The 23753-nt window shown below is 51.5% G+C and overlaps 1 protein-coding gene across 6 annotated transcripts in view; it reads left to right on the top strand.

Annotated features, from left to right (window-relative positions):
• The window catches only part of TRPV4 (transient receptor potential cation channel subfamily V member 4), a 50432-nt gene that overhangs the window by 25593 nt on the left and 1086 nt on the right, over positions 1-23753 (top strand). For 2 of the 6 annotated variants that reach the window (XM_016924152.3, XM_016924151.4), the window contains exons 4-15: positions 4744-4896; positions 7148-7288; positions 8986-9284; positions 11195-11374; positions 13460-13618; positions 13925-14017; positions 14347-14420; positions 15130-15295; positions 15516-15582; positions 19233-19549; positions 21107-21234; positions 23497-23618. In XM_016924152.3, coding sequence (XP_016779641.1) covers positions 4744-4896; positions 7148-7288; positions 8986-9284; positions 11195-11374; positions 13460-13618; positions 13925-14017; positions 14347-14420; positions 15130-15295; positions 15516-15582; positions 19233-19549; positions 21107-21234; positions 23497-23618 — 1899 coding nt within the window. Of the gene's footprint in view, positions 1-4743; positions 4897-7147; positions 7289-8985; positions 9285-11194; positions 11375-13459; positions 13619-13924; positions 14018-14346; positions 14421-15129; positions 15296-15515; positions 15583-19232; positions 19550-21047; positions 21235-23496; positions 23619-23753 lie in introns of those variants that run through there. The other 4 variants (XM_016924153.4, XM_063786051.1, XM_016924154.4 and 1 more) reach the window with 4 other exon arrangements.

The raw sequence follows: 23753 nt of genomic DNA, 5'->3' as shown, positions 1-23753 counted from the left end.
GGAGTCCTGGAGCTCCTGCTCCCCTGAGGGAAGGTCTGGAGGGATGGGCGGGTGTCTGGGCTGGTAGTCCTGATTCTACTTCTTGGGGTCTGCTCCACCCCAGCCCAGCTTTAGGGCTCCACTTCCTAGGCTGAAGCCCCAGCCCAGAGAGGTAACCCTTCAGCCTTGTCCAGATTCAAAACACCCACCTCAGGACACCGGCACCCTCCACAGCCCCAGGCCTTACCTGTGAACACCTGCACCCAAATCAGCCACCTGCAATGTGCTGGGTTCTGGGTAAGCCATTATTAAACTGGCTGTGATCTCACAAGTCAAGATACCATGTCAAGAAGTGTGACACCAAGGCTGGGCATGGTGGCTCACACCTGTAATCCCAGCACTTTGGGAGGCCAAGGCAGGAGGGTTGCATGAGCCTGGGAGGCTGAGGCTGCAGTGAGCTGTGATCATGCCACTGCACTCCAGCCTGGGTGACAGACAGGAAAAAAAAAAAAAAAGAATTGTGATACCTGCTATGAAGAAGGGCCCATCTTGGAAGGCGGACCATGGTTGGTCTACAGCCTAAGTCTGAGGAGGCTTCAGGGATGTCAGAAGAGGCTTTTTTTTTTTTGAGACAGAGTTTCGTTCTTGTTGCCCAGGCTGGAGTGCAATGGCATGATCTCTGCTCACTGCAACCTCCGCCTCCTGGGTTCAAGTGATTCTCCTGCCTCAGCCTCCCAAGTAGCTGGGATTACAGGCATGCGCCACCACGCCCGGCTAATTTTGTATTTTTAGTAGAGACGGGGTCGCTCCATGTTGGTCAGGTTGGTCTTGAACTCTCGACCTCAGGTGATCCGCCCGCCTTGGCCTCCCGAAGTGCTGGGATTATAGGCATGAGCCACTGTGCCCAGCCAGAAGAGGACATTTTTTAAGACTTCAGTTACCTTAAGTAAATGAAGTTCCCAAACAGGGTGAACAAGTCTGTGCTACATCATCCACATATACCTTTATCAACCTGTTTTTTTTTTTTTTTTTTTTTTTCTGAGATAGGGTCTCATTCTGTTACCCAGGCTGGAATGCTGTGGTGTGATCACAGCTCCCTGCAGCCTTGAACTTCTGGCCTCAAGCAATCCTCCTGCTTCGGCCTCCAGAGTAGTTGGGACTACAAGTGCAAGCTACCATGCCTGGCTAAATTTTTTTTTTCTTTTTTTTTAAGAGACAGGTCTCACTATGTTGCCCAGGCTGGTATCAAACTCCTGGCTTCAAGCGATCCTCCTGCCTCAACCTCCCAAAGTGCTGGGATTACAGGCATGAGCCACTGAGGCTGGCCTCAACCTCATTCTTACCCTGAAACAATACGATGCAGTATCATTGTGTCCATCAGGAGACAATTGCTGGGGCCGGGCGCGGTGGCTCATGCCTATAATCCCAGCACTTTGGGAGGCTGAGGCGGGTGGATCACCTAAGGTCAGGAGTTTGAGACCAGCCTTGCCAACGTGGTAAAACCCTGTCTCTACTAAAAATAAAAAAAAATAAAAATAAAAAAAAGCCAGGCTTAGTGGCACACACCTGTAATTTCAGCTACTTAGGAAGCTGAGCCAGGAGAATCACTTGAACCTGGGAGGTGGGGGTTGCAGTGAGCCGAGATTGCACCACTGCACTCCAGCCTGGGCGAAAGAGCGAGACTCTGTCTCAAAAAAAAAAAAAAAAAATACAATTGCTGGATTTATGAAAAATATTCATTCATGGTTCCCGGCCACGTGATGTGGCCTCGTTTGGAGGCACAAGTTTAGAGCTGTGGGAGGATGGGGCTTCTCTCTGCTCCTGGAGTAGCTCAGTGATGGCATGAGTAATCTCATTCGGAGATAACCCATGTTTAAGCCCTGGCCAAATGGCCTCTCCTGGTCCACCAAGTACGTGAGGCAAAAGTGCGGAATCTTGGGGTAGAGCGAATCCTGGGAGATGGATGCTGGCACCTGTGCCTTCAGCACCAGGCTGGCTTGTCAAGGCCTCTGGCTTCTCCTGAATTCAGGACTGAGTTGGGGGCTTCTAGCATAGTCCAGGAACCCAGATGCATGTGTGTCTGTGCATGAGTGTGGGTGGGGGACTCTAAGATAGGCTTGGGAGGTGGGTCTCTGAAATTGCAGAGGCTAGCGTATGTGCATGGAGGGAGACTTACTGTGAGGTCCATGATACTAATTAAGTGCCAGGGCCCCTGGCTAAGGCCCTTTCTGAGGTCCTCGACCTAGTCTACGTCCCACAAAACCTGGATCCGTCCCTGCATGGCTGAAAGGTCATGAGCTCATCTGATTATCAGGGAAGTCTGGGACGTCCTCCCGTGCCCCCACCTCCCCTCCGCAGAGTTTCACAACCTCCAATTTGGCAATTGTCAATTTAGAGCCCCTGGCTACAGCACCCCACCCTGGGCAGAGCCACTTCGCCACCTGGTGGCTGGTTCCTGGAACTGCATGTTCCACCTCATCTCTGGGAAGATCCTGCTCCTGACATCTCCTCCCAGGACCCAGGCGTCCCCTCCCTGGGTCTATAACCTGTGTCTGAAAGCCCGATTCCAGGGTCTCTAGTTCCACTTTGGGTCACCTATGGTTTGGAATTACCTGGGGTGCCCAGCTCTCCCCTTCATTCAATGTGTGTTAACTCAGCAAATGGTTGTTGGGCACCTACCACATACCAGGCACTGTGCTTGGCAGAGGCCGAATGATAGTGAGCAAAGCAGACATCACCCTGCCCTCAAGGTGCCCACAGGCTCCTGGACAGGACCAGCATTGACCAAGCAACCACATAAGTAAGCACACAGTTATGAACTGTAACAGGTGTCAACAAAAGGCTGTACTGGAGGATTTGACCTAGTCAGGGAAAATCCAGGAGAGCTTCCTGGAGGAGGTAACACTTGAGCAGAGTCTGAGTGAGTTGCAGTTAACCAGGTGAAAAGAGGAGGGAAGAATGTTTCAGATTGGGGTGGGGGGTTCAGAGACAGCAGGTGCAAAGACCCTGTAGTTCACCGTGGTCAATTGCAGTCTGAAATGACCATTCCAGCTGCTATGTGGAAAGTGGATGAAGGAAGGCCAGAGAGGCTGGGGGAAATGAGGGAAATGAAGGAGGTGTCTTAGGCATGTGAGAGGGACGGTGGCTGGGCCACATTATTCCATGAGAGGTTTGGTGTCGCCTCTGAGCTGGGCGCCAGGTGGACAGCGGGAAAGCAACTGGGAACAAGACTTGTCCCAAACAACCCTGCTCCTGGAAGGGCTGAGACTAGAATTCAGGTCTCTTGAGTCTGCCCCACTGATTCCCGGCATTTAGGGAGACGGTTCCTAAATCCCGTCTCATGGATTGATAACAGCAACAGTAATATTTATCAAAGACTGCTATCTGCCTGGTACTGGGCTAATCAACAAACACTGATTAGCTCTTTGATTTCCCTTCATAGCTTTAATTTAGCCAGAAAGGACCCTAAGCAGAGAAATGGTCATACAGCTGTGGGGAGCAAAGCCAGGCCTCAAACCTGAGGTGCCTGGCTTCAGAACGGGCACCTGAACCCACACCTGCGTCTCCCAACCTCTGGCCATTCCTGAGCCCCTGGCTGATTTTGCCCTGTCCTTGATTCACAGGGGAGTTTTCAACTTACTCTTTTGAGATATAAATCAACTCAGGTAACCATAAAAATAGCTACAATAGAAAGAAACTTGCAAAGAGACATCAGCAAGCGTTAGTGAGAGGTGTTAAGGACCCGCTAGTACCAAACGGAGAGTTGACTTCATGAGAAAGATTCGATAGTGGATGAAACCTTCAGGGTTATTATTGTTGCACCCCCCTAGAACCCCCAAGATTCTCTCCTGGATCCCCTAAGGTCAGTTCACATCCACTGTGGCACACAGTCCCACACTTTGGGGAACGCTGCACCCCTCCACTCCCTTCTAGGGGCACCAGTGTAAGTGCTTCATGGGAAAAGGATTCGATGCTCTGACAGGTGGGTGAATGCTGCCTAGTGTGTCTTGCTTTTACAGGTTCACAGTCACTGTTAGTGTATGAAAGGCTCTGAGAAGTCCTGTAGTAAGGAATTATGATTGGCTTTGTTTAACCCAGCATTCTCACCATTTATTTGTTTATGAAGCACTTTACATAAATCTTTTCGAGGGCCAGGTGTGGTGGCTCACATCTGTAATCCCAGCACTTTGGGAGGCTGAGGTGGGAGGATCACTTGAGGCCAGGTGTTTGAGACCAGCCTGGGTAACAGAGTGAGATCCCTTCTCTACGAAAATAAAAATTAAAAAATTAGTTGAGCATGGAGGTGCACACCTGTAGTCTTAGCTGCTACTTGGGAGGCTGAGGTGGGAGGATCACTTGAGCCCAGGAATCGGAGGCTGCAATGAGCTAGGATTGCACAACTATACCCCAGGCTGGATGACAGAGCGAGACCCTCTCTCTCAAAAAAAAGGATATTAATAAATAAAAATAAATACAAAATCTTCCCAAATAAGATTAATTAAATAAATACCAATCTGTAGGCTGAAGCCTCTCACATTTCAAAGCACCTAACCCCATGCATTTATTGTACCCTCTCAGCACCACTGGAGGCAGAAAGATAGAGTGGCCCTGGGTCCCCACTGGACAGATGAGGAAACAGGCTTGGAGAGGAGATGTTGACAGCCAGGACATCTGACCCCCTACCCAGTGTTCTGTACCCCGATGCCTGGAAGTTCAAGGTCATGGGCTGGAGCACTGCATCATCTTGTGTGTCTCTCTTGCTAGAGCCATCTACGGGGAAGACCTGCCTGCCCAAGGCCTTGCTGAACCTGAGCAACGGCCGCAACGACACCATCCCTGTGCTGCTGGACATCGCGGAGCGCACCGGCAACATGCGGGAGTTCATTAACTCGCCCTTCCGTGACATCTACTATCGAGGTGGGGCCCCGGGCTGGGCAGGGGTGCCACGGGGGCTGATGGAGACGCTGTCCTTTGCTTGTATGACTCCTGAGACTTTTGATCTGGGCCTAAGTGCCAGCATGTACCCAGGACCTGACGAATGGACGGATGGATGGATGGATGGATGGATGGATGCATGGATGCATGGATAGATGGATGGATGAAGGAACGGTAACTACCCCTTCCAACTTTGTTTCGAGTTTCAGAATAGAAGATTCCACTGGGTGCGGTGGCTCTTACCTGTAATCCCAGCACTTTGGGAGGCCAAGGGGGGCAGATCGCTTGAGCCCAGGAGTTCAAGACCAGCATGGGCAACATGGTGAAATCCTGTCTTGACAAAAGATAAAAATAAATAAATAAATAAATAAAATAAAAGAAGGCCAGGTGTGGTGGCTCACACCTGTAATTCCAGCACTTTGGGAGGCTGAGGTGGGCAGATCACTTGAGGTCAGGTGTTCAAGACCAGCCTGGCCAACATGGTGAAACCCTGTCTCTGCTGAAAATGCAAAAATTAGCCAGGCGTGGTGGTGCGCACCTATAATCTCAGCTACTTGGGAGGCTGAGGCAGGAGAATCGCTTGAACCTGGGAGGTGGAGGTTGCAGTGAGCCAATATCGCGCCATTGCACTCCAGCTTGGGCAACAAGAGCAAGACTCATCTCAAAAAAAAAAAAAAAAAAAAAAAGATGCAAAAAAAGCCAGGCTTGTTGGTGCACACCTGTAGTCCCAGCTACTTGGGAGGCTGGGGTGGGAAGATCACTTGAGCTCAGAGGGTCAAGGCTGCAGTGAGCTATGATTGTGCCACTGCACTCCAGCCTGGGTGACAGAGTGAGACCCTGTCTCAAAAAAAAAAAAAAAAAGATTCCAAGATTCTGAGATGCAGCGAGTCTAGTGATCATGAACTCGGGATCTGGCCCTAAGATGCTGCGGTGGCAGATACTCTAAGGCTCTATGATAATAAGTCCTGAGTTCACAAGTTCTAAGAGGCAAAGGCAGCAGGGGGCCAAGAACCGGGCCAATCCCCAGTTGAGATTCTGTAAATCAGAGTTGACCTTCAGATGCCTGGATATTAAGATTCAAAATCCATGAATATTATATCTTGAGTCCAAAATTCTGGGAGGCCAAGGTACTGTTGTTTCCTCTAGGAGTTTTCTTTTTTTTGAGACAAGGTCTTGCTCTGTTACCCAAGCTGGAGTGCAGTGGTGTGATCATGGCTCACTGCAGCCTTGACTTCCTGGGCTCAAGGGAATCTCCCAGTTCACCCTCCCAAGTAGCTGGGACCACCGGCATGGACCACCATGCCAGGCTAATTTTTAAAATTTCTGTAGAGACAGGGTCTCACTATGTTGTTGTATTAGTCCGTTCTCATGCTGCTATAAAGAACTGCCCAAGACTGGATAATTTATAAAGGAAAGAGGCTTAATTGACTCACAGTTCCGCAGGGCTGGGGAGGCATCAGGAAACTTACAATCATTGTGGAAGGGGAAGCAAACATGTCCTTCTTCATATGGTGGTAGGAAGAAGAAGTGCCAAGCAAAAGGGGGAAAAGCCCCTTATAGAATCATCAGATCTCTTGAGGACTCACTCGCTATCATGAAAACAGCATGAGGGTAACTGCCCCCATGATTAAATTACCTTTCACAGGGTCCCTCCCATGATACATGGGGATTATGGGAACTACAATTCAAGGTGAGATTTAGGTGTGGACACAGAGCCAAACCATATCAGTTGCCCAGGCTGGTACTGAACTGCTAGGCTTCAGCAATCCTCCTGCCTCAGCCTCTGGAGTAGCGGGGACCACAGGTGTAAGTCACCAGGCCCAGCTAATTTTTAGCATTTCTATAGAGATGGGATCTCACTGTGTTGCCCAGGCTTGCCTCAAACGCCTGGGCTCAGGTGATCTCCCTCCTTGGTCTCCCAAATCGCTGGGATTACAGGCGTGAGCCTGCGCCTGGCCTCCTCTAGGATTTTTAAAGCATCTTATGAATCTAAAAACTTCTCACATTCAGGATTCCACAAACTAGGTATCCTTCAGGCTTGAGATTCTGCTTCTGCGATGGATCCCAGGGAATATCCAAGGACCTATTTGCTGCCCTTGGGTGTCGCTGGGCAGGACTCTGCCTGCATCCCCCACCCCCCAATTTCTACGTCCTGCACCCTACCCCCACCCCCAGCAAGCCTGGCTAGGTCTCTGCTCCGCCAGGACCCTGGATGACCATCCCCTGCCCCCAGGTCAGACAGCCCTGCACATCGCCATTGAGCGTCGCTGCAAACACTATGTGGAACTTCTCGTGGCCCAGGGAGCTGACGTCCACGCCCAGGCCCGTGGGCGCTTCTTCCAGCCCAAGGATGAGGGGGGCTACTTCTACTTTGGTAAGGAGGGGCCTGGTGGGGGCTGACAGCATGCTGGAGAAGCATGGCGGGAGATAGCATGATACTGGTTGGTGTCTGCAGCCCTGACCATCCCCCAGACACCCAGGGCCACTCTGGCCATGGGCGCAGGCAGCACTCTGGAGCACAGGCTGCACGTCGGTCTTGGTCACAGGGCCCTTGCCTCTGAGGTGTAAGTGCCATGGGGGAACTTGGCACCATGGACCTGGATTCAGATCCTCACTCCAGCCAGGCACGGTGTCTCACACCTGTCATCCCAGCACTTTGGGAGGTCAAGGCAGGAGGATCACTTGAGGGCAGGAGTTTGAGACCAGCCTAGGCAACATAGCAATACCCTGTCTCTTTTAAACATTTAAAAAATGGCTGGGCACGGTGGCTCATGCCTGTAATCCCAGCACTTTGGGAGGATGAGGCAGATGGATCACCTGAGGTCAAGAGTTCAAGACCAGCCTGGCCAACAAGATGGTGAAACCCATCTCTACAAAAATAACAAAAATTAGCCGGGCATGGTGGTGGGTGCCTGTAATCCCAGCTACTTGGGAGGCTGAGGCAGGAGAATTGCTTGAACCTGGGGGACAGAGATTGCAATGAGCCGAGATTTCCCCATTGCACTCCAGCTTGGGTGACAGAGTGAGACTCCGTCTCAAAAAATAAATAAATAAATAAATTAGATGGCATGGTGGCATGTGCTTGAAGTCCCAGCTGCTTGGGAGGCCGAGGCTGGAGGATCACTTGAACCTAGGAGTTCGAGGCTGCAGTAAGCCATGATTGCACCACTGCACTCCAGCCTGGAAAATAGAGCAAGACCCTGTCTTTAAAAAGCAAAAAGAAAAGAACAAAAAAAGCCAAATCCTCACTCTGCACTTTCCAGGCATGTGACCTCACTTCCCTGAGCCTCACCTTCCCCAGCTGTGCAGTGGGGATCACGAGAGGCCCTTGGGCTGTGATGTCAGCGCCCAGCTCTGTATTGTCTGTGTGCTTTAATCTGGTTTATGCTGGGACCAACAGCCCCATCACCAGGCCCAAAGCCCACCACTGCCGTTGTCATCACTGGACTCATGAAATATTTTGAATTTTGCCCCTGCTTAAAGGCATTCATTATGTGCAGCTCAGGGACAAAGTCACACAAAGAATTCCATCATCAGCTGGGCGTGGTGGCTCACGCCTGTAATCCCAGCACTTTGGGAGGCCGAGGTGGGTGGATCACTTGAGGTCAGGGGTTTGAGACCAGCCTGGCCAACATGGCGAAATCCTGTCTCTACTAAAAATACAAAAATTAGCCAGGTGTGGTGGCGTGCGCCTGTAATCCCAGCTACTCGGCTGAGGCACAAGAATCGCTTGCACCCGGGAGGTGGAGGTTGCAATGAGCCGAGATTGTGCCACTGCACTCCAGCTTAGGCGACAGAGTGAGACTTTGTCTCAAAAAAAAAAAAAAAAAGAATTCCATCATTGGATGTGTCCAGTCCCTCACAGCCTCCAAATCGCGTGGCTGTGCCCTTAACTAGCCACACCCCATCTCCCTGGCATCACCCAGAGAAACGTGCAGTTCATATCCACTGCTGGTGCTGTCTCCGTCATTATCCTCAGAGCGCCACGGTGTCCGTCCCCCGAGTGTCTGCAGGCAGAGTCCCACCCTGGGTCCCCTTCGCTGACCTCCCACCCTTCACCCTGGCCCGCAGGGGAGCTGCCCCTGTCGCTGGCTGCCTGCACCAACCAGCCCCACATTGTCAACTACCTGACGGAGAACCCCCACAAGAAGGCGGACATGCGGCGCCAGGACTCGCGAGGCAACACAGTGCTGCACGCGCTGGTGGCCATTGCTGACAACACCCGTGAGAACACCAAGTTCGTTACCAAGATGTACGACCTGCTGCTGCTCAAGTGTGCCCGCCTCTTCCCCGACAGCAACCTGGAGGCCGTGCTCAACAACGACGGCCTCTCGCCCCTTATGATGGCTGCCAAGACGGGCAAGATTGGGGTGAGTGTGCGGCTGGGGGCACAGCTGATCCACCCACTCGTACCCCTCTACACACACACACGAGGGTCTGCTGCTGGTATTCATTATTAATACATGCATGCACCTCCCAACATGCCAACCCCAGTGTGCAGATGTCCCAGCTCAAGAACCTGCTATGGCTCCCTAGTGTCCAGCCAAGCTCCTTAGCTTCATCCCTGAGCCTCTCGCCTCATGTCACCCTACTGGATGTTCACCACTCCACCCCCACCAGCCAGGATGAGCCACTGATAGGAAACTGAGTCCCTGGGCCCTAGCCCAGTGGTGCTCCCAGCCTCAAACCCGTTGAATGGCCCTGCCCCAGTTCCTTCCCTTTTCTGGGCCGCGCAGCATGGGGCCTGGAGAAGGGTTTCTCAACTTCAGCATGATTATTTTGGGCGGCAGGCTCTTTGTGGTGGGGACCGTCTTGTGCTATTGCCGGACATTGATCTGCATCCCGGGCCTCTACCCACCAGATGCCAGGAACACCTCCCCTTACACTTGTGACCACCAAAAATATCTCCAGAACATTGCTGAATTGTCCTCTGGGGGGCACTATCGCTGTGATTGGGAACCAAGTCTGGAGTATGCTAGAGGCAGGAGCACCTGTCCAAGCCCTGGCGCTACCACTTCCCAGTGTGTGACCTCAGACATCTCATTTCCCTTTTCTGTGCCTCAGTTTCCTTGTCTGTAAAATGGGGATATGAGAGTGTCCTCTGGTGCGGTGTTGTGACAAATGTGGTGATCCACATAAGGCTCTTAGGAAGGAGCCCGGGAGAAGCAGTAAATGTCACTTACATGTCTGTAATGCCAGCTAGTTGGGAGGCTGAGGTGAGAGGATCGTTTAAGTCCAGCCTGGATTATTTGAGATCCCAAATAAATAAAAACCAAAATTAAAAAAAATGTAGCAAAAATTACTAAAATTGCAATTATACCATGGCTCTGAGGCAGTAGAAAGGCTCCAGTTTAAATCCTGGCTTTGGCTAGGCTCAGTGGCTCGTGTCTGTAATCCTAGCACTTTGGGAGGCTGAGGTGGGAGGAGCACTTGAGCCCAGGAGGTTGAGGCTGCAATGAGCTGTGATAGTGCCATTGCACTTCAGCCTGGGCAACAGAGCCAGACCCTGTCTCAAAAAACCCCAAAATCCTGGCTGTGCACAGTGGCTCATGCCTGTAATCCCAGCACTTTGGGAGGCCGAGGTGGGCGGATCACCTGAGGTCAGGAGTTCAAGACCAGCCTGGCCAACATGGTGAAACCCCGTCTCTACTAAAAATACAAAAATATTAGCTGGGTGTGGTAATGGGCACCTGTAATCCCAGCTACTCAGGAGGCTGAGGCAGGAGAATTGCTTGAACCTAGGAGGAGAAGGTTGCAGTGTGCTGAGATCGCGCCACTGCACTCCAGCCTGGGTGACAGAGAGAGACTCTGTCTCAAAACAGAAACCCCAAAATCCTAACATTGCCTGACCTTGGGCAATTCCCACCCCTCTCTGTGCCTCCGCTTCCCTGTGTGTAAGCCAGGGAAGGAGGAGTGGTAACAGGAAGGACCGCATGTGATCATCAGTATTATAATTCACATATCATTAAGATGGATTCATTGCTATTTTAACGGCATGAAGAAGATATTCATTACAATTAAGATGTTGAAGGCTCATCCAGGTTCCGTCTGGCTCCAGCTGACTGGTTAAGTGGCTTCTGGAACACCCTTCATTTTTCCCAGCCTCCATTCTTTATCTGTAAACCAAGATAATAAGAGCAAGAATTAAACAAGATGAGGAAAGGGTCCTCCAGCAGCCGGTGCTTAGCTGTTTTCTGGGGAGGCGTCATGTGCTGAGCTGGGCCCAGCCCTGGGGGTCTTTCCAGTGTGAGCGCCCTGACCCTCCTGGCCCCCTGTGCAGATCTTTCAGCACATCATCCGGCGGGAGGTGACGGATGAGGACACACGGCACCTGTCCCGCAAGTTCAAGGACTGGGCCTATGGGCCAGTGTATTCCTCGCTTTATGACCTCTCCTCCCTGGACACGTGTGGGGAAGAGGCCTCCGTGCTGGAGATCCTGGTGTACAACAGCAAGATTGAGGTGGGCTCCAGGAGGGGCATGGGGTGCGAGGAAGGAGGGGCAGGGCTGGGAGTAGGGACAGGGCCCTGGGGCTGGGCTGGGGGAGACAGCCCCAGCCTCTAGGACCCAACGTGGTGGGTCTGTTGGCTGAATGCAAGAGAAGGTGCCAACTAAGTGCCCAGAACAGTGTCTGCCATGTGAGGAAATGAGCAAGACTTGTGGGAAGATGGACTTTTGGGGCAGGTAGGACTGGGTTGGGATCCTGGCTCTGTAACTTACATGCTGTGTGTCTCAGGACAAGTGGCTCCACCTCTCTGGGTCTCAGCTTCCTCATTTGTAACCTGGGGATAAGGATCATGGATATCCCATGGGGTTCTTGGGAGGACCAAAGAGGTTAATTTTAGAATGGCTTGGCACAGAGTAAACATTATGTCAGCTTTTACTACTCATGGTTGTTATATGAACTTTTGAAAGCTCTTTTTTTTTCGGCCAGGCATGGTGGCTTATGCCTGTAATTCTAGCATTTTGGGGAGCCAAGGTGGGCGGATTGCTTGAAGCCAGGAGTTTGAGACTAGCCTGGGCAATATGGCGAAACTCCGTCTCTACAAAAAAAAAAAAATAATAAAAATGAAAATTAGCCAGGCATGGTGGTGCGAGCCTGTAGTCCCAGCTACTTGGGAAGCTGAGGTGGGAGGATCACCTGAGCCTGGGGAGGTCGAGGCTTCAGTGAGCCGAGATCATGCCACTGCACTCCAGCCTGGGTGACAGAGTGAGATCCTGTCTCAAAGTAAACAAACAAACAAACAAAAAAACTAAGCTTTTTTCCCCCTACTTAGCAGTATTTTGTGAACATCGTTCTGTACTTTTAAATATTCTTCGGTAATATTGTCGCTGCATGTAAACATACCATATTCAAATGAACCGTTCTCTTATTGCTGGTCGCTTGGGTTTGTTTCTGCCTTTATCAGGAATAACACTACAAGAGCATCTCTGTGGCTGCTTTATTGCACAAATCATGATTATAGAGAAACTCAAGTTAATAAAGGGCTAGGAAGCTATACAAATGGAGCAGAAAATGCTGGGGACTGGGTGCAGGTGGTCTTCCTTCTAGCCCTGCCCTGTGGCTTACTGGTCTGTGAGCTTGGCTTCCTTGCAAGACCTCATTTCCCTCATTTTTTGAATTAGTGACCATCTTGATTTAAATTAGTGGTGGCAGGAGGTTTAGCATCTCAGGTGCAAACTGATTGATTAGTAGTGTCTACCCAGGGAACTGTATGAATACAATTGTGCAGGGCTCAATTATTGATGTCTGCCCTGGGTTCAGAATTGGAGAATTGTGGTGAGTCAATCATTTATCATCTTTGGGCAAAATTTCTCAATCTTTCTCTCTGAATCAGAATTTCTGAGAGTGGAGGCCAGGATTTATACTTGCAGCAAGCTACATAGATGATTTTGTGGCCAGCAGCTTGGTACTATCCACAGATTGGAGTTTGGGAACCATGAGAATAAATGTCTTTTTTTCTTTTTTGAGACGGAGTCTCACTCTTGTTGCCCAGGCTGGAGTGCAGTAGCGCGATCTAGGCTCACTGCAATCTCTGCCTCCCAGGTTCAAGTGATTCTCCTGCCTCAGCCTTAGGAGTAGCTGGGATTACAGGTGTGCACCACCACGCCCGGCTAATTGTTGTGTTTTTAGTGGAGACAGGGTTTCACCACGTTGGCCAGGCTGATCTTGAACTGCTGACCTTAGGTGATCCGCCTGTCTTGGCCTCCCAAAGTGCTAGGCTTACAGGCGTGAGCCACTGCTCCCGGCCTGAAAATAAATGTCTTTTAAGGGACTTTCCAGTTCCGAGTTCTGTGATGCTAGAATAGGGTGGAAAGGTACATTGAGGCAGAATTGGGCAGAATCTCAAATGGTGAGCACAGGAGCTTGGGGCTGATTTTCAGTATCTGTCCAGTTCCCCATGAATCCTTGAATGCAGCTGAGGAATGGATGGAAAGAGAAAGCACTATCCGGGTGGAGGGTGGGGGAAGGCACACCCGAGGCAGCCTGCCTGGACCCCCCACCCATCTCAGGAAGGCAGCCCCCGACCACCCTGCCTCTCATAGAACCGCCACGAGATGCTGGCTGTGGAGCCCATCAATGAACTGCTGCGGGACAAGTGGCGCAAGTTCGGGGCCGTCTCCTTCTACATCAACGTGGTCTCCTACCTGTGTGCCATGGTCATCTTCACTCTCACCGCCTACTACCAGCCGCTGGAGGGCACAGTGAGTGCCCGGGGACCAGGCAGGAGCTGGGGCAGGCACTGGGCTGAGCCATGCAGGACTGGGGCACAACCTCATCCTTCTGGGTCCCCTGTAGGGGGAACTGGAGAAGGTTTAGGAACAGGTTGGGGAGGCACCCTCCAGCATCCACGGGTGGCCCTGAGCTGGGAGGAGGAAGACTCAGGAGGAAGAGAGTGAAGGAGGAGGCTCCATGGGATGCAGATGTTTCGGGCCTGGGGGAACATCTGGATTGGGGGCCAGATGTTGGAGGGGCTGGGTGACGACCTGTGTGCCCTTGCTGCTCCCCAGCCGCCGTACCCTTACCGCACCACGGTGGACTACCTGCGGCTGGCTGGCGAGGTCATTACGCTCTTCACTGGGGTCCTGTTCTTCTTCACCAACGTAAGTGCCTGGCCCCCGTGCCCCCCACCCTGCCTGCCCTCCTCTTCTCTTCCTGCACCTCTTTTCTCTCCCTCTTTTTCTCTTCTCTCTCCTCCAAATGGTCCTTCTCCTTTCCTTCCTCCTTTTATTTTCCCATTTCTCTTCTACCTCCTCCAATCCCACGTTCTCCATCTCTGCTTTTTTCTCCTTTTCTAACAGGAAAGAGTCCTTTGTCTTTTATCTGTACCAGCCTCTGCCTCCCTCTCTTCTATCCCTTCCTCTGTCTCCTCTCTCCTCCTCTCCTCTCCTGCTGGCCCCACCCCTTTCACGTGCCCCCTCCTGTCTTCCAGATCAAAGACTTGTTCATGAAGAAATGCCCTGGAGTGAATTCTCTCTTCATTGATGGCTCCTTCCAGCTGCTCTAGTGAGTAGAGGTCCCTGGGCCGGCAGCTTCTGGGTGAGGAAGGTGGGTTTGGGCTGCTAGGTCATCCAGATTCAGGAGAGAGGTGATTCTGTTAGAAATGAATGCACCCAACCTGGGCAGCTCTAACCCAAAGTCAGGACAAAGCCACAAACAATAGGGTCTTCTGGTTCAAGAAAAATTCTGATTGCTAGGGAGTTATCATATACAACATGGATAGAAATAATTTTAACCTCTTATGCTGGTGAATGATTGCTAATGTCTGCCTGAAGTGCCATGTTAAGAATTTTGCACCTGTGTCTGTGTTTAGTGGGAAAGAGTTGGGATTGATTAATGATATCTGCCTGGGACAGAGAATGAGAGAGTTACTGAGTGTGTGTTCCCTCTTTCACATTTCCCTTAGAGTTGGAGAATGATGAAATTCACTTAGCCACAAAATCTCCACTGAACACCACTAAATCTTTCTTTAGCAATTCCAAGGGGCATCACTTCAGGATCCTGTGAGACCTCAGGATTAATTGCCAGCTAATTGAATGTTCTTGTTAACAGAATGCTGGGAAACCCTGCTAATCCACTTTGTTTCGTTTCTGGGGGTCTAGAAGGCATTGGGAAGTCCTGATACCCTGGAGGGCTTGGAGGCGTGTCTTCCCCTCCAGAGCCTCATTGTCCCCTCTCCCCTCTGGCCTCTCTTGTGGTCTCTGCTGCACTGCAGCTTCATCTACTCTGTCCTGGTGATCGTCTCAGCAGCCCTCTACCTGGCAGGGATCGAGGCCTACCTGGCCGTGATGGTCTTTGCCCTGGTCCTGGGCTGGATGAATGCCCTTTACTTCACCCGTGGGCTGAAGCTGACGGGGACCTATAGCATCATGATCCAGAAGGTACGGGCTGGGAGGACCCTCTGGACTCGTGTGTTCCTGGAGGGAGTCACACACACCACATGCACACTTATGCACCTGCAGACCTGAGGATGCTGGGTACCGTGGGGGCAGGAGGCATGGTCTGGACACTGGGGTGGGACCAGGGTGGAGATGGAGGAATGGGGAAAGTGAGAAACCATGTGTCTCCTCTTTGCCTCCATAATCCCGCTGGGGTCTTTAGATTCTCTTCAAGGACCTTTTCCGATTCCTGCTCGTCTACTTGCTCTTCATGATTGGCTATGCTTCAGGTGAGCTCTGGGTGCTCAGGTGGTCCTGGCAGGGGTGGTGCAAGGACGGGAACAGTAGCCATGATGTATAGGGGACAATAGCAGCCTTGCTGAGTTCTTTTTTTTTTTTTTTTTTTTGAGGTACAGTTTTGCTCCTGTTGCCCGGGCTGGAGTGCAATGGCACAATCTCAGCTCATTGCAACCTCCACCTCCCAGGTTCAAGTAATTCTGCCTCAGCCTCCCACGTAGTTGGGATTACGGGCTTCTGCCACCACGCCCCACTATTTTTTAATTTTGTTTTTTTTTGTATTTTTAGTAGAGATGGGGTTTCATCATGTTGGCCAGGCTGGTCTTGAACTCCTGACCTCAGGTGATCCACCCTCCTTGGCCTCCCAAAATGGTGGGATTACAGGTGTGAGCCAACGCGCCTGGCCACTGAGTTCTTATTTGTGTGCCAGGCACCAGACTAAGTACGTTTCCATCCTTGCCTCCCAACAAGCCTGTAAGCTAAGTGCCTTTATTATCCCCTATTATAGAAAAGGAAACTGAGGCTTAGGTGGGTTAAATAACTAGCACAAGTTCAAAAGCCAGTGAATGGTGGCTGGGCGCAGTGGCTCACACCTGTAATCCCAGCACTTCGGGAGGCTGAGGCGGGTGGATCACTTGAGGTCAGGAGTTTGAGACCAGCCTGGCCAACATGGCAAAACCCCGTCTCTACCAAAAAATACAAAAATTAGACAGGCATGGTGGCACACAACTATAGACCCAGCTACTCGGGAGGCTGAGGCACAAGAATCGTTTGAACCCAGCGGGTGGAGGTTGCAGTAAGCCAAGATGGCACCACTGCACTCCAGCCTGGGCAACACAGCGAGACTCTGTCTCAAAAAAAAAAAAAAAAAAAGCTGGTGAATGGCAAAACTGGAGTATCAGCTATTGCTACAAAGGAAGCCACCTAAAGTGGGGCTTAAAATAGCACCCACTTATTATTATTTTTTTTTTGTGGCAAGGTCTCACTCTGTCACCAAGGCTGGAGGGCAGTGGTGCTCTTGGCTCACTGCAATCTCTGCCTCCCGGGTTCAAGTGATTCTCTTGCCTCAGCCTCTCGAATAGCTGGGATTACAGGCGTGTGCCACCACGCATGGCTAAGTTTTATATTTTTGGTAGAGATGGGGATTCACTATGTTGGCCAGGCTGGTCTCGAACTCCTGACCCCAAGTGATCCACCCACCTTGGCCTCCCAAAGTGCTGGGATTACAGGCGTGAGCCACTGTACCGGGCCAACTTATTATTGCTTATGAGTCAATGGGTCAGCTGGGTGGCCGTGCTGCCCTGGGCCAGGTTTGGCTGATCCCTACAGGCTCTTGTGCCTGTGGTCAGCTGGCAGGCTGGCTGCTGGCTGACTGGTCTAGCTAGTATGGACTTGGTTAGAGGGGGTTTGCTATCTATCTTCCACATGGTCACTCATCTCTGGCCAGCTAGCTTGGGCTTGTCCACATGGTGGCCTTAGGGTTCCAAGAACATGAGCAGAAGTGTTCAAGGACACCTCCTGGCATGGCATCACTGCTGCCTTACTCTGTTGGCCAAAGCAAGTCACAAGGCCAGCCTTGAGTCAAGGGATGGGGAAATAGACGCCACTTCTTTTTTTCCATTTTTTTTTTTTTGGTGGAGGCAGGGTCTTGCTATGTTGCCCAGGCTGGTCTTGAACTCCTGGGCTCAAGCAGTCCTCCTGCCTCAGCCTCCCAAAGTGCAGGATTATAGGCGCGAGCCACTGCACCTGGCCTAGACTCCACTTCTTAGTGGGAGAAGCTGTAAAGCCACATTGAAGGAGCATGGATACATGGAAGGATAAAATTTAATAATTAAACTACCAGCCCAGGTATTTTCTTAAAGCCCAACATCAGCTCCCTTTGATATACCTTCTTCGTGATGTCACGATGCCACTAAGAAGCATTCTGGGACCTCAGTGGCATGGGTCATGGGAGAAGGACCAGGGACCAGGGCTGGAGAAACTGACCAAGTCCTTGGGCTGATCCCCGAGGGGTGGGTAATCTGACATCAATGCCCAGCATCCAAAGGGGAATGGCCAACTCAGGTTAGACCTGGACACATTCACATCTGAGCAGGTTCATCTGGGGACGAGCCTGGCACAGGAATCTGACAAGGGTGATATTTTAACCCACGATAGTGGCCAAGTCTCTATGTAGATTATTGGTGGGAAGTGGAATTGTAGTTTTCACTGGGGAGATAGGGACAGGGTACAGCTTTCCCTTCCCAGGGATCACAATGGAAAAACTAGACAGTGTCAAGGGTTCAACAACAGTTTGGGATTCAGGTCAGGGATCTAGCCCTACTGCAGTCCTAGTTATTGAAACTAAGGAGAAACAAGGGTTAGAGTAGCAGCTTAGCAGTCAGCTTGGTTGCAGGTCTTCTCCTTATAGGATGCACTAGATCTCAATTCTGAGGCTGACATGACATAAACAGGACACACACGCTTCTTTCTGTTCCCACACTTTGGTGTCCATAGCAGACATCACTAATGGATCACAGAACAGTTTTTCCGGTGAGCCCAGACAAGGTCTCAGAATCCTTCTCAACACAGTGTTTCACCAGGTACTATACAACTGAAGAACATTAGCATATGAGTTGAAATCTGCATACTCTAATCCCTGGTTGCAGGCAATATGACATTCTGTGCCCCACTGACTGATGGGACTGAGTCTTCTTCATGCTCCCCTCCCTGGCTGGTTTAGGGACAGGTTGTTGCTGCCAAACTGTGTTGAGAAGGAATCTGAAGCTCCACCTGGGCTTAGTAGGAAAGGAGAATCATGATGAGTTTGAGATGTCTAGAGCAGGAGAGGCCCCTTAGAGAACATGGCTTCGGGGACAGTCAGGACTGATGCCTGGTTTCAGCCCCCACTTTTCCTCTCTGGGTTGGGGTGGAGTGGGAAACTGTCAGAGAGAGAGTCTACCCCTGCGAATAGGGGCATTCCAGAGCCCCCAAGACCTCTAAGAATGGTAGGCCGCATTAGGATTTCCCAACACTATTGACATTTGAGACCAGATCATTCTTCGTGGCGGGGACCATTCTGTGCATTGTAGGGTGTCAGGCAGCACCCCTGGCCTCCACCCACCTGATGCCAGTAGCACCCCCACCCCCAGTTGTGACAACCAAATATGTCTCTAGACATTGTCAAATGTCCCCTGGTGGGAAAAACTGAGACCCTCCCTGGACTAGATCCTGAACACCTCTTCCCTCCCGGTAGCAGGGAACCACCAGGTTGTGTAAGGAGGGGTGAACTGTCCCAGGTTGGAAACAGAGCAGGTCAAAACTCCCACGCTTATCAGTAGTGGGATTGAGCCTGTGAGTAGCCACTGCACTCCAGCCTGGGCAACATAGCAAGACCCCATCTCAGAAAGAAAGAGAGAGAGAGAGAGAGACAACCTCTTCCTTATCAGCAAGAGTTTATGGAAAGGCTTCAAAGGTTTTGGGATCAGGAGGACCTGGGTCTGGTGTGGCTTGGCTGATGTGTAGGGTGACATGGGTCAGCGTGTGGGCCAGCGTGCTCCACTCACTAGGCCTCAGCTTTCTCCTCCAGCAAATGAGAATGACACCCTCCACCTCTCTGTGGGTGTTCTCACACTCAGTGAGTGCCACCCCTATCCTCCCACAGCCCTGGTCTCCCTCCTGAACCCGTGTGCCAACATGAAGGTGTGCAATGAGGACCAGACCAACTGCACAGTGCCCACTTACCCCTCGTGCCGCGACAGCGAGACCTTCAGCACCTTCCTCCTGGACCTGTTTAAGCTGACCATCGGCATGGGCGACCTGGAGATGCTGAGCAGCACCAAGTACCCCGTGGTCTTCATCATCCTGCTGGTGACCTACATCATCCTCACCTTTGTGCTGCTCCTCAACATGCTCATTGCCCTCATGGGCGAGACAGTGGGCCAGGTCTCCAAGGAGAGCAAGCACATCTGGAAGCTGCAGGTGAGGCCCCAGGGCCCCCAGCCCCACTCTACCAGCCACCCTCATCCTTCCAAGGAGACTCACCCGACTGGCTTCCTTGGCCTTCCACTCTGAGCAAGCCGTGTCTTCTCATTCTCCCTCCACTTCTCTGTCTGTAAAATGGGCATCAGAGGCTGCTGCTGACTTCCCAGAGCTGCCTAGTGAATTTTGAGGTGGCTTCTTGCCTGGCTGCCAGCAGTGGGCTCAGATTCTCCTTGTGGTCCAGCTCACAGGACACAGTCAGCTCCACCTAGCATGACTGAGTGACTTTTGCCGGCTCAGAAAGTGCTCCGTGGGCATCAGCGTTTCAGCAGGGGTCCCACGCTGAGCCCAGGGGCAGCTTTTGTGCTCTAGCACTCCAGCACAGGGATGTCAGCATTCTCATGGGGGTCTTTTTCTAGCAACTGTGAGCATGCTTCCTAGAGGAGAAACCAATGGGGACAGGGGCCGCCTTGGCCCCGGGGAGCTGCAGAAAGTTTTTACTTACCAAAAGCTTTCTATGCAATCCTGGAAAGAACAGGCCCTGGGATCACAGCCCTCCCAGGCCAGGTGCAGCCTACAAACCTGGTGTCCTAATAAACAGTGCTGCCCCACGGCCCAGGAATACAGCACCCATGTTTACCTTGACTGTGCATTTCAGGAATATGGTGCAGTGAGAAAAAAGGGCCCAAGGTTGTCCTCCCAGGACTGGGTCTGAGGGAAACAGCTCCGGCCTGCTCTTAACCTTTATCTATATTGCTTACTTCATTGGGCCTCAGTTTCCCCACTGGGCATTACTCACCGGATGCAAACTGGGCATCCTGTGGGCTGGAGTGCAATGGTGCGATCTTGGCTCACTGCAACCTCTGCCTCCCAGGCTCAAGTGATTCTCTGGCCTCAGCCTCCCGAGTAGCTGGGGCTAAGGTGTGCACCACCTCACCCGGCTAATTTTTGTATTTTTTGTAAAGATGGGGTTTCACCATGTTGCCCAGGCTGGTCTTGAACTTCTGAGTTCAAGCTATCCACCTGCCTTGGCCTCCTAAAGTGCTGAGATTGCAGGTGTGAGCCACTGCACCCAGCATCAGACCATTATATTAAAAAAAAAAAAACAAAACTGCAAAATTTAAAAGTTAAGAGATTCCCTATGAAAATCCAGATTTCTGGCTTTTCTTGAAAAGTTGGAAGCCCCAGGCAGTGCAGGGTCCGGATTCCTGCCTGGCAGCCCTCAGGTAGGGTGAGTGGCAGCTGCCCCCTTACACGTGGGCATTTGCTCCCTGTTCGCCCCAGTCTCCACCCCTCCCTCACTGAGTGGCAACTGCTGTGTAAGTGTGATAGGGCTTGGGCTGCAGCCTTTCTGCACCTGATCCTGTTTCACCCATTTGTTTTCCTGCCTGCCACCTGTGGGTATTTGAGTTTATAAACCCTGTGTCTAGTGGGGAGTAGGAGTCTAAATGCCTAGTTCTGGGCCCACCCTGGCCCGTTGTCTCATTTCTGCCACCAGAGCGGCAGGCGCAAGCTGTGAGGCTCACCGATGTCCCTCCTGACCCTCCCTCCCCGCAGTGGGCCACCACCATCCTGGACATTGAGCGCTCCTTCCCCGTATTCCTGAGGAAGGCCTTCCGCTCTGGGGAGATGGTCACCGTGGGCAAGAGCTCGGACGGCACTCCTGACCGCAGGTGGTGCTTCAGGTGAGGCTGGGGCAGTGGGGCCAGGCGGGCAGGGCGGAACTGTCCCCACTGGCTCGGGGCCCCTGCTGCTCCAGCGTCGTCTACCCATTGCAATTTCTGGAGCCACTGAGGCCCCAAGAGGCCCGAGCAGAGTTCATTTCCACCAGGCGATCTCAGGCAAGTCAGCCCTCCTCTCTCAGCCTCAGTTTCTTCATCTGTGGAATGAGACAATGATCTCACGGGCTCCTAGGCTGGCGGTGCGGATTAGACAGGTCAGCACGTGAGAAGTGCTCAGCCAGTGCCTGATGCGCATCGGGATGCCACAGGCTCCCCTGTTCTTGCTCAGGGGGAAGCAGAGACTTGGATGGTGGGTTCATTTTAGAGCATCACCCTGTATCTACCAAACAGTGGGGTGAGCTCTAGTGCCTTCGGTGAAATGGGAAGCTGAGGAATGTGCAGTTTCCAGGGCTGGAGACCTCACCCAGCCCATCTGCAGAATGACTCCGTGTTCCAGAGGCACAGGGAGTGCCAGCTTCTTAGGGGAACCCCTTCATGAATCTTTTCTTTCCAGTTGATTCATTCATTGTAAAGTGGTTGTCAGCATAGAGCATAAGCAGAATGTTTGGAGTCAGACAAAGTCAGTTTCTTCATCTGTGAAATGGGAACAATAATAGAACCCACCTCCTAGGCCAGCCGATCAGTTCAATTCCATTTTTTGTTTGTTTTTAGAGGCAGGGTTGCTCAGGCTGGAGTGCAGTGGTGTGATCATAGCTGACTGCAGCCTCCAACTCCTGGTCTCAAGCGATCCTCCCACCTCAGCCTCCTCATGCCACCATATCCAAACAATTTTTAATTTTTTTGTAGAGATGGGGTTCTTGCTATGTTGCCCAGGCTGGTCTCAAACTCCTGGTCTCAAGCGATCTTCCCACCTCAGCCTCCCAAAATGCTGGGATTACAGGCGTGAGCCACCACACCCAGACTCTGTTCAGTTTGAATCCAAAGCTCAAATCTTGGCTGGGTGTGGTGGCTTGTGCTTGTAATCCCAGCACTTTGGGAGGTCAAGGTGGGCGGATCACCTGAGGTCAGGAGTTTGAGACCACCCTGGGCAACATGGTGAAACCCTGACTCCACTAAAAATACAAAAATTAGTCGGGAGTGGTGGCACGCACCTGTAATCCCAGCTACTCAGGAGGCTGAGGCAGGAGAATGGCTTGAACCTGGTAGGTGGAGGTTGCAGTGAGCCGAGTTTGCACTACTGCACTCCAGTCTGGGGGACAGAGCAAGACTCTGCCTTAAAACAAACAAACAAAAATGAATAGATAGGATAAAAAATTAAAGATAATATGTAAAAAAAAAAGATAATATATAAAAAAATGAGTGGATAAACAAAATGTGGGCTATGTGTACAGTGAAATATTACCTGGGCCAGGCGTGGTGACTGTAATACCAACACTTTGGGAAGCGAGGCAAGAGGATTGCTTGAGCCCAGGAGTTCAAGACCAACGTAGTGAAACCCCATCTCTACAAAACGTTTTTAAAAAATTAGCCAGGCGTGGTAGCATATCCCTGTAATCCCAGCTACATGGGGGGCTGAAGTGAGCGGATCACTTGAGCCTGGGAGGTCAAGGTTGCAGTGAGCTGTGATCGTGCCACTGCACCCTAGCCTGGGCAATGGAGTGAGACCCTGTCTCAAAAGAAGGATAAAAAAAATAATTTCTGCTTGGGGGAATGGAAGAATTTTGGAAATAGATAGCTGTGATGGTCACACAATGTGGATGTGCTTAATGCCACTGAATTGTATACTCAAAAATGATTAAGATGGCAAATTTTGTGTGTGTGTATACACACACACACACACACACAAGTCTTTTTTTTTTTTTTTGAGATGGAGTCTTGCTCTGTCCCCCAGGTTGGAGTGCGGTGGTGTGATCTCGGCTCACTGCAACCGCCTCCCAGGTTCAAGTGATTTTCCTGCCTCAGCCTCCCGGGTCACTGGGACTACAGGCGCCTGCCACCATGCCCCGCTAATTTTAAAAAAAATTTTTTTAAATTTTTAGTAGAGGTGGGGTTTCACCATGTTGGCCAGGCTGGTCTCGAACTCCTGACCTCAAATGACCCACCCACCTCAGCCTCCCAAAGTGCTGGGATTGCAGGCATGAGCCACCACGCCCAGCCTTGTTATGTATATGTTACCATAATAAAAAAATAGGAGGGTGTGCTGGGGATGGTGGCATGGGGCTCTCTCTGAGGGGGTCCCCTGACCCTCTGCTTGGGCCCTGCCAGGGTGGATGAGGTGAACTGGTCTCACTGGAACCAGAACTTGGGCATCATCAATGAGGACCCGGGCAAGAATGACACCTACCAGTATTATGGCTTCTCGCATACCGTGGGCCGCCTCCGCAGGGGTGAGTGGAGGGGCGGGTGCGGAGGGGAGCCCCAGTCCATTCTCATCACGAATTTGCTTTGAGCAGTCCTGCTTCTTTCCGGGACTCAGTGTCCGTGTCTACAGAATGAGAGAGTGTGCCCCTGAGTTTCCTCTG

This window comes from Pan troglodytes, chromosome 10 (genome assembly GCF_028858775.2).
Source record: "Pan troglodytes isolate AG18354 chromosome 10, NHGRI_mPanTro3-v2.0_pri, whole genome shotgun sequence".
NCBI classification, from domain to species: Eukaryota; Metazoa; Chordata; class Mammalia; order Primates; family Hominidae; genus Pan; species Pan troglodytes.
Note: the sequence above shows the minus strand (reverse complement) of the source record. Positions and strands in the feature narration are given on the sequence as shown.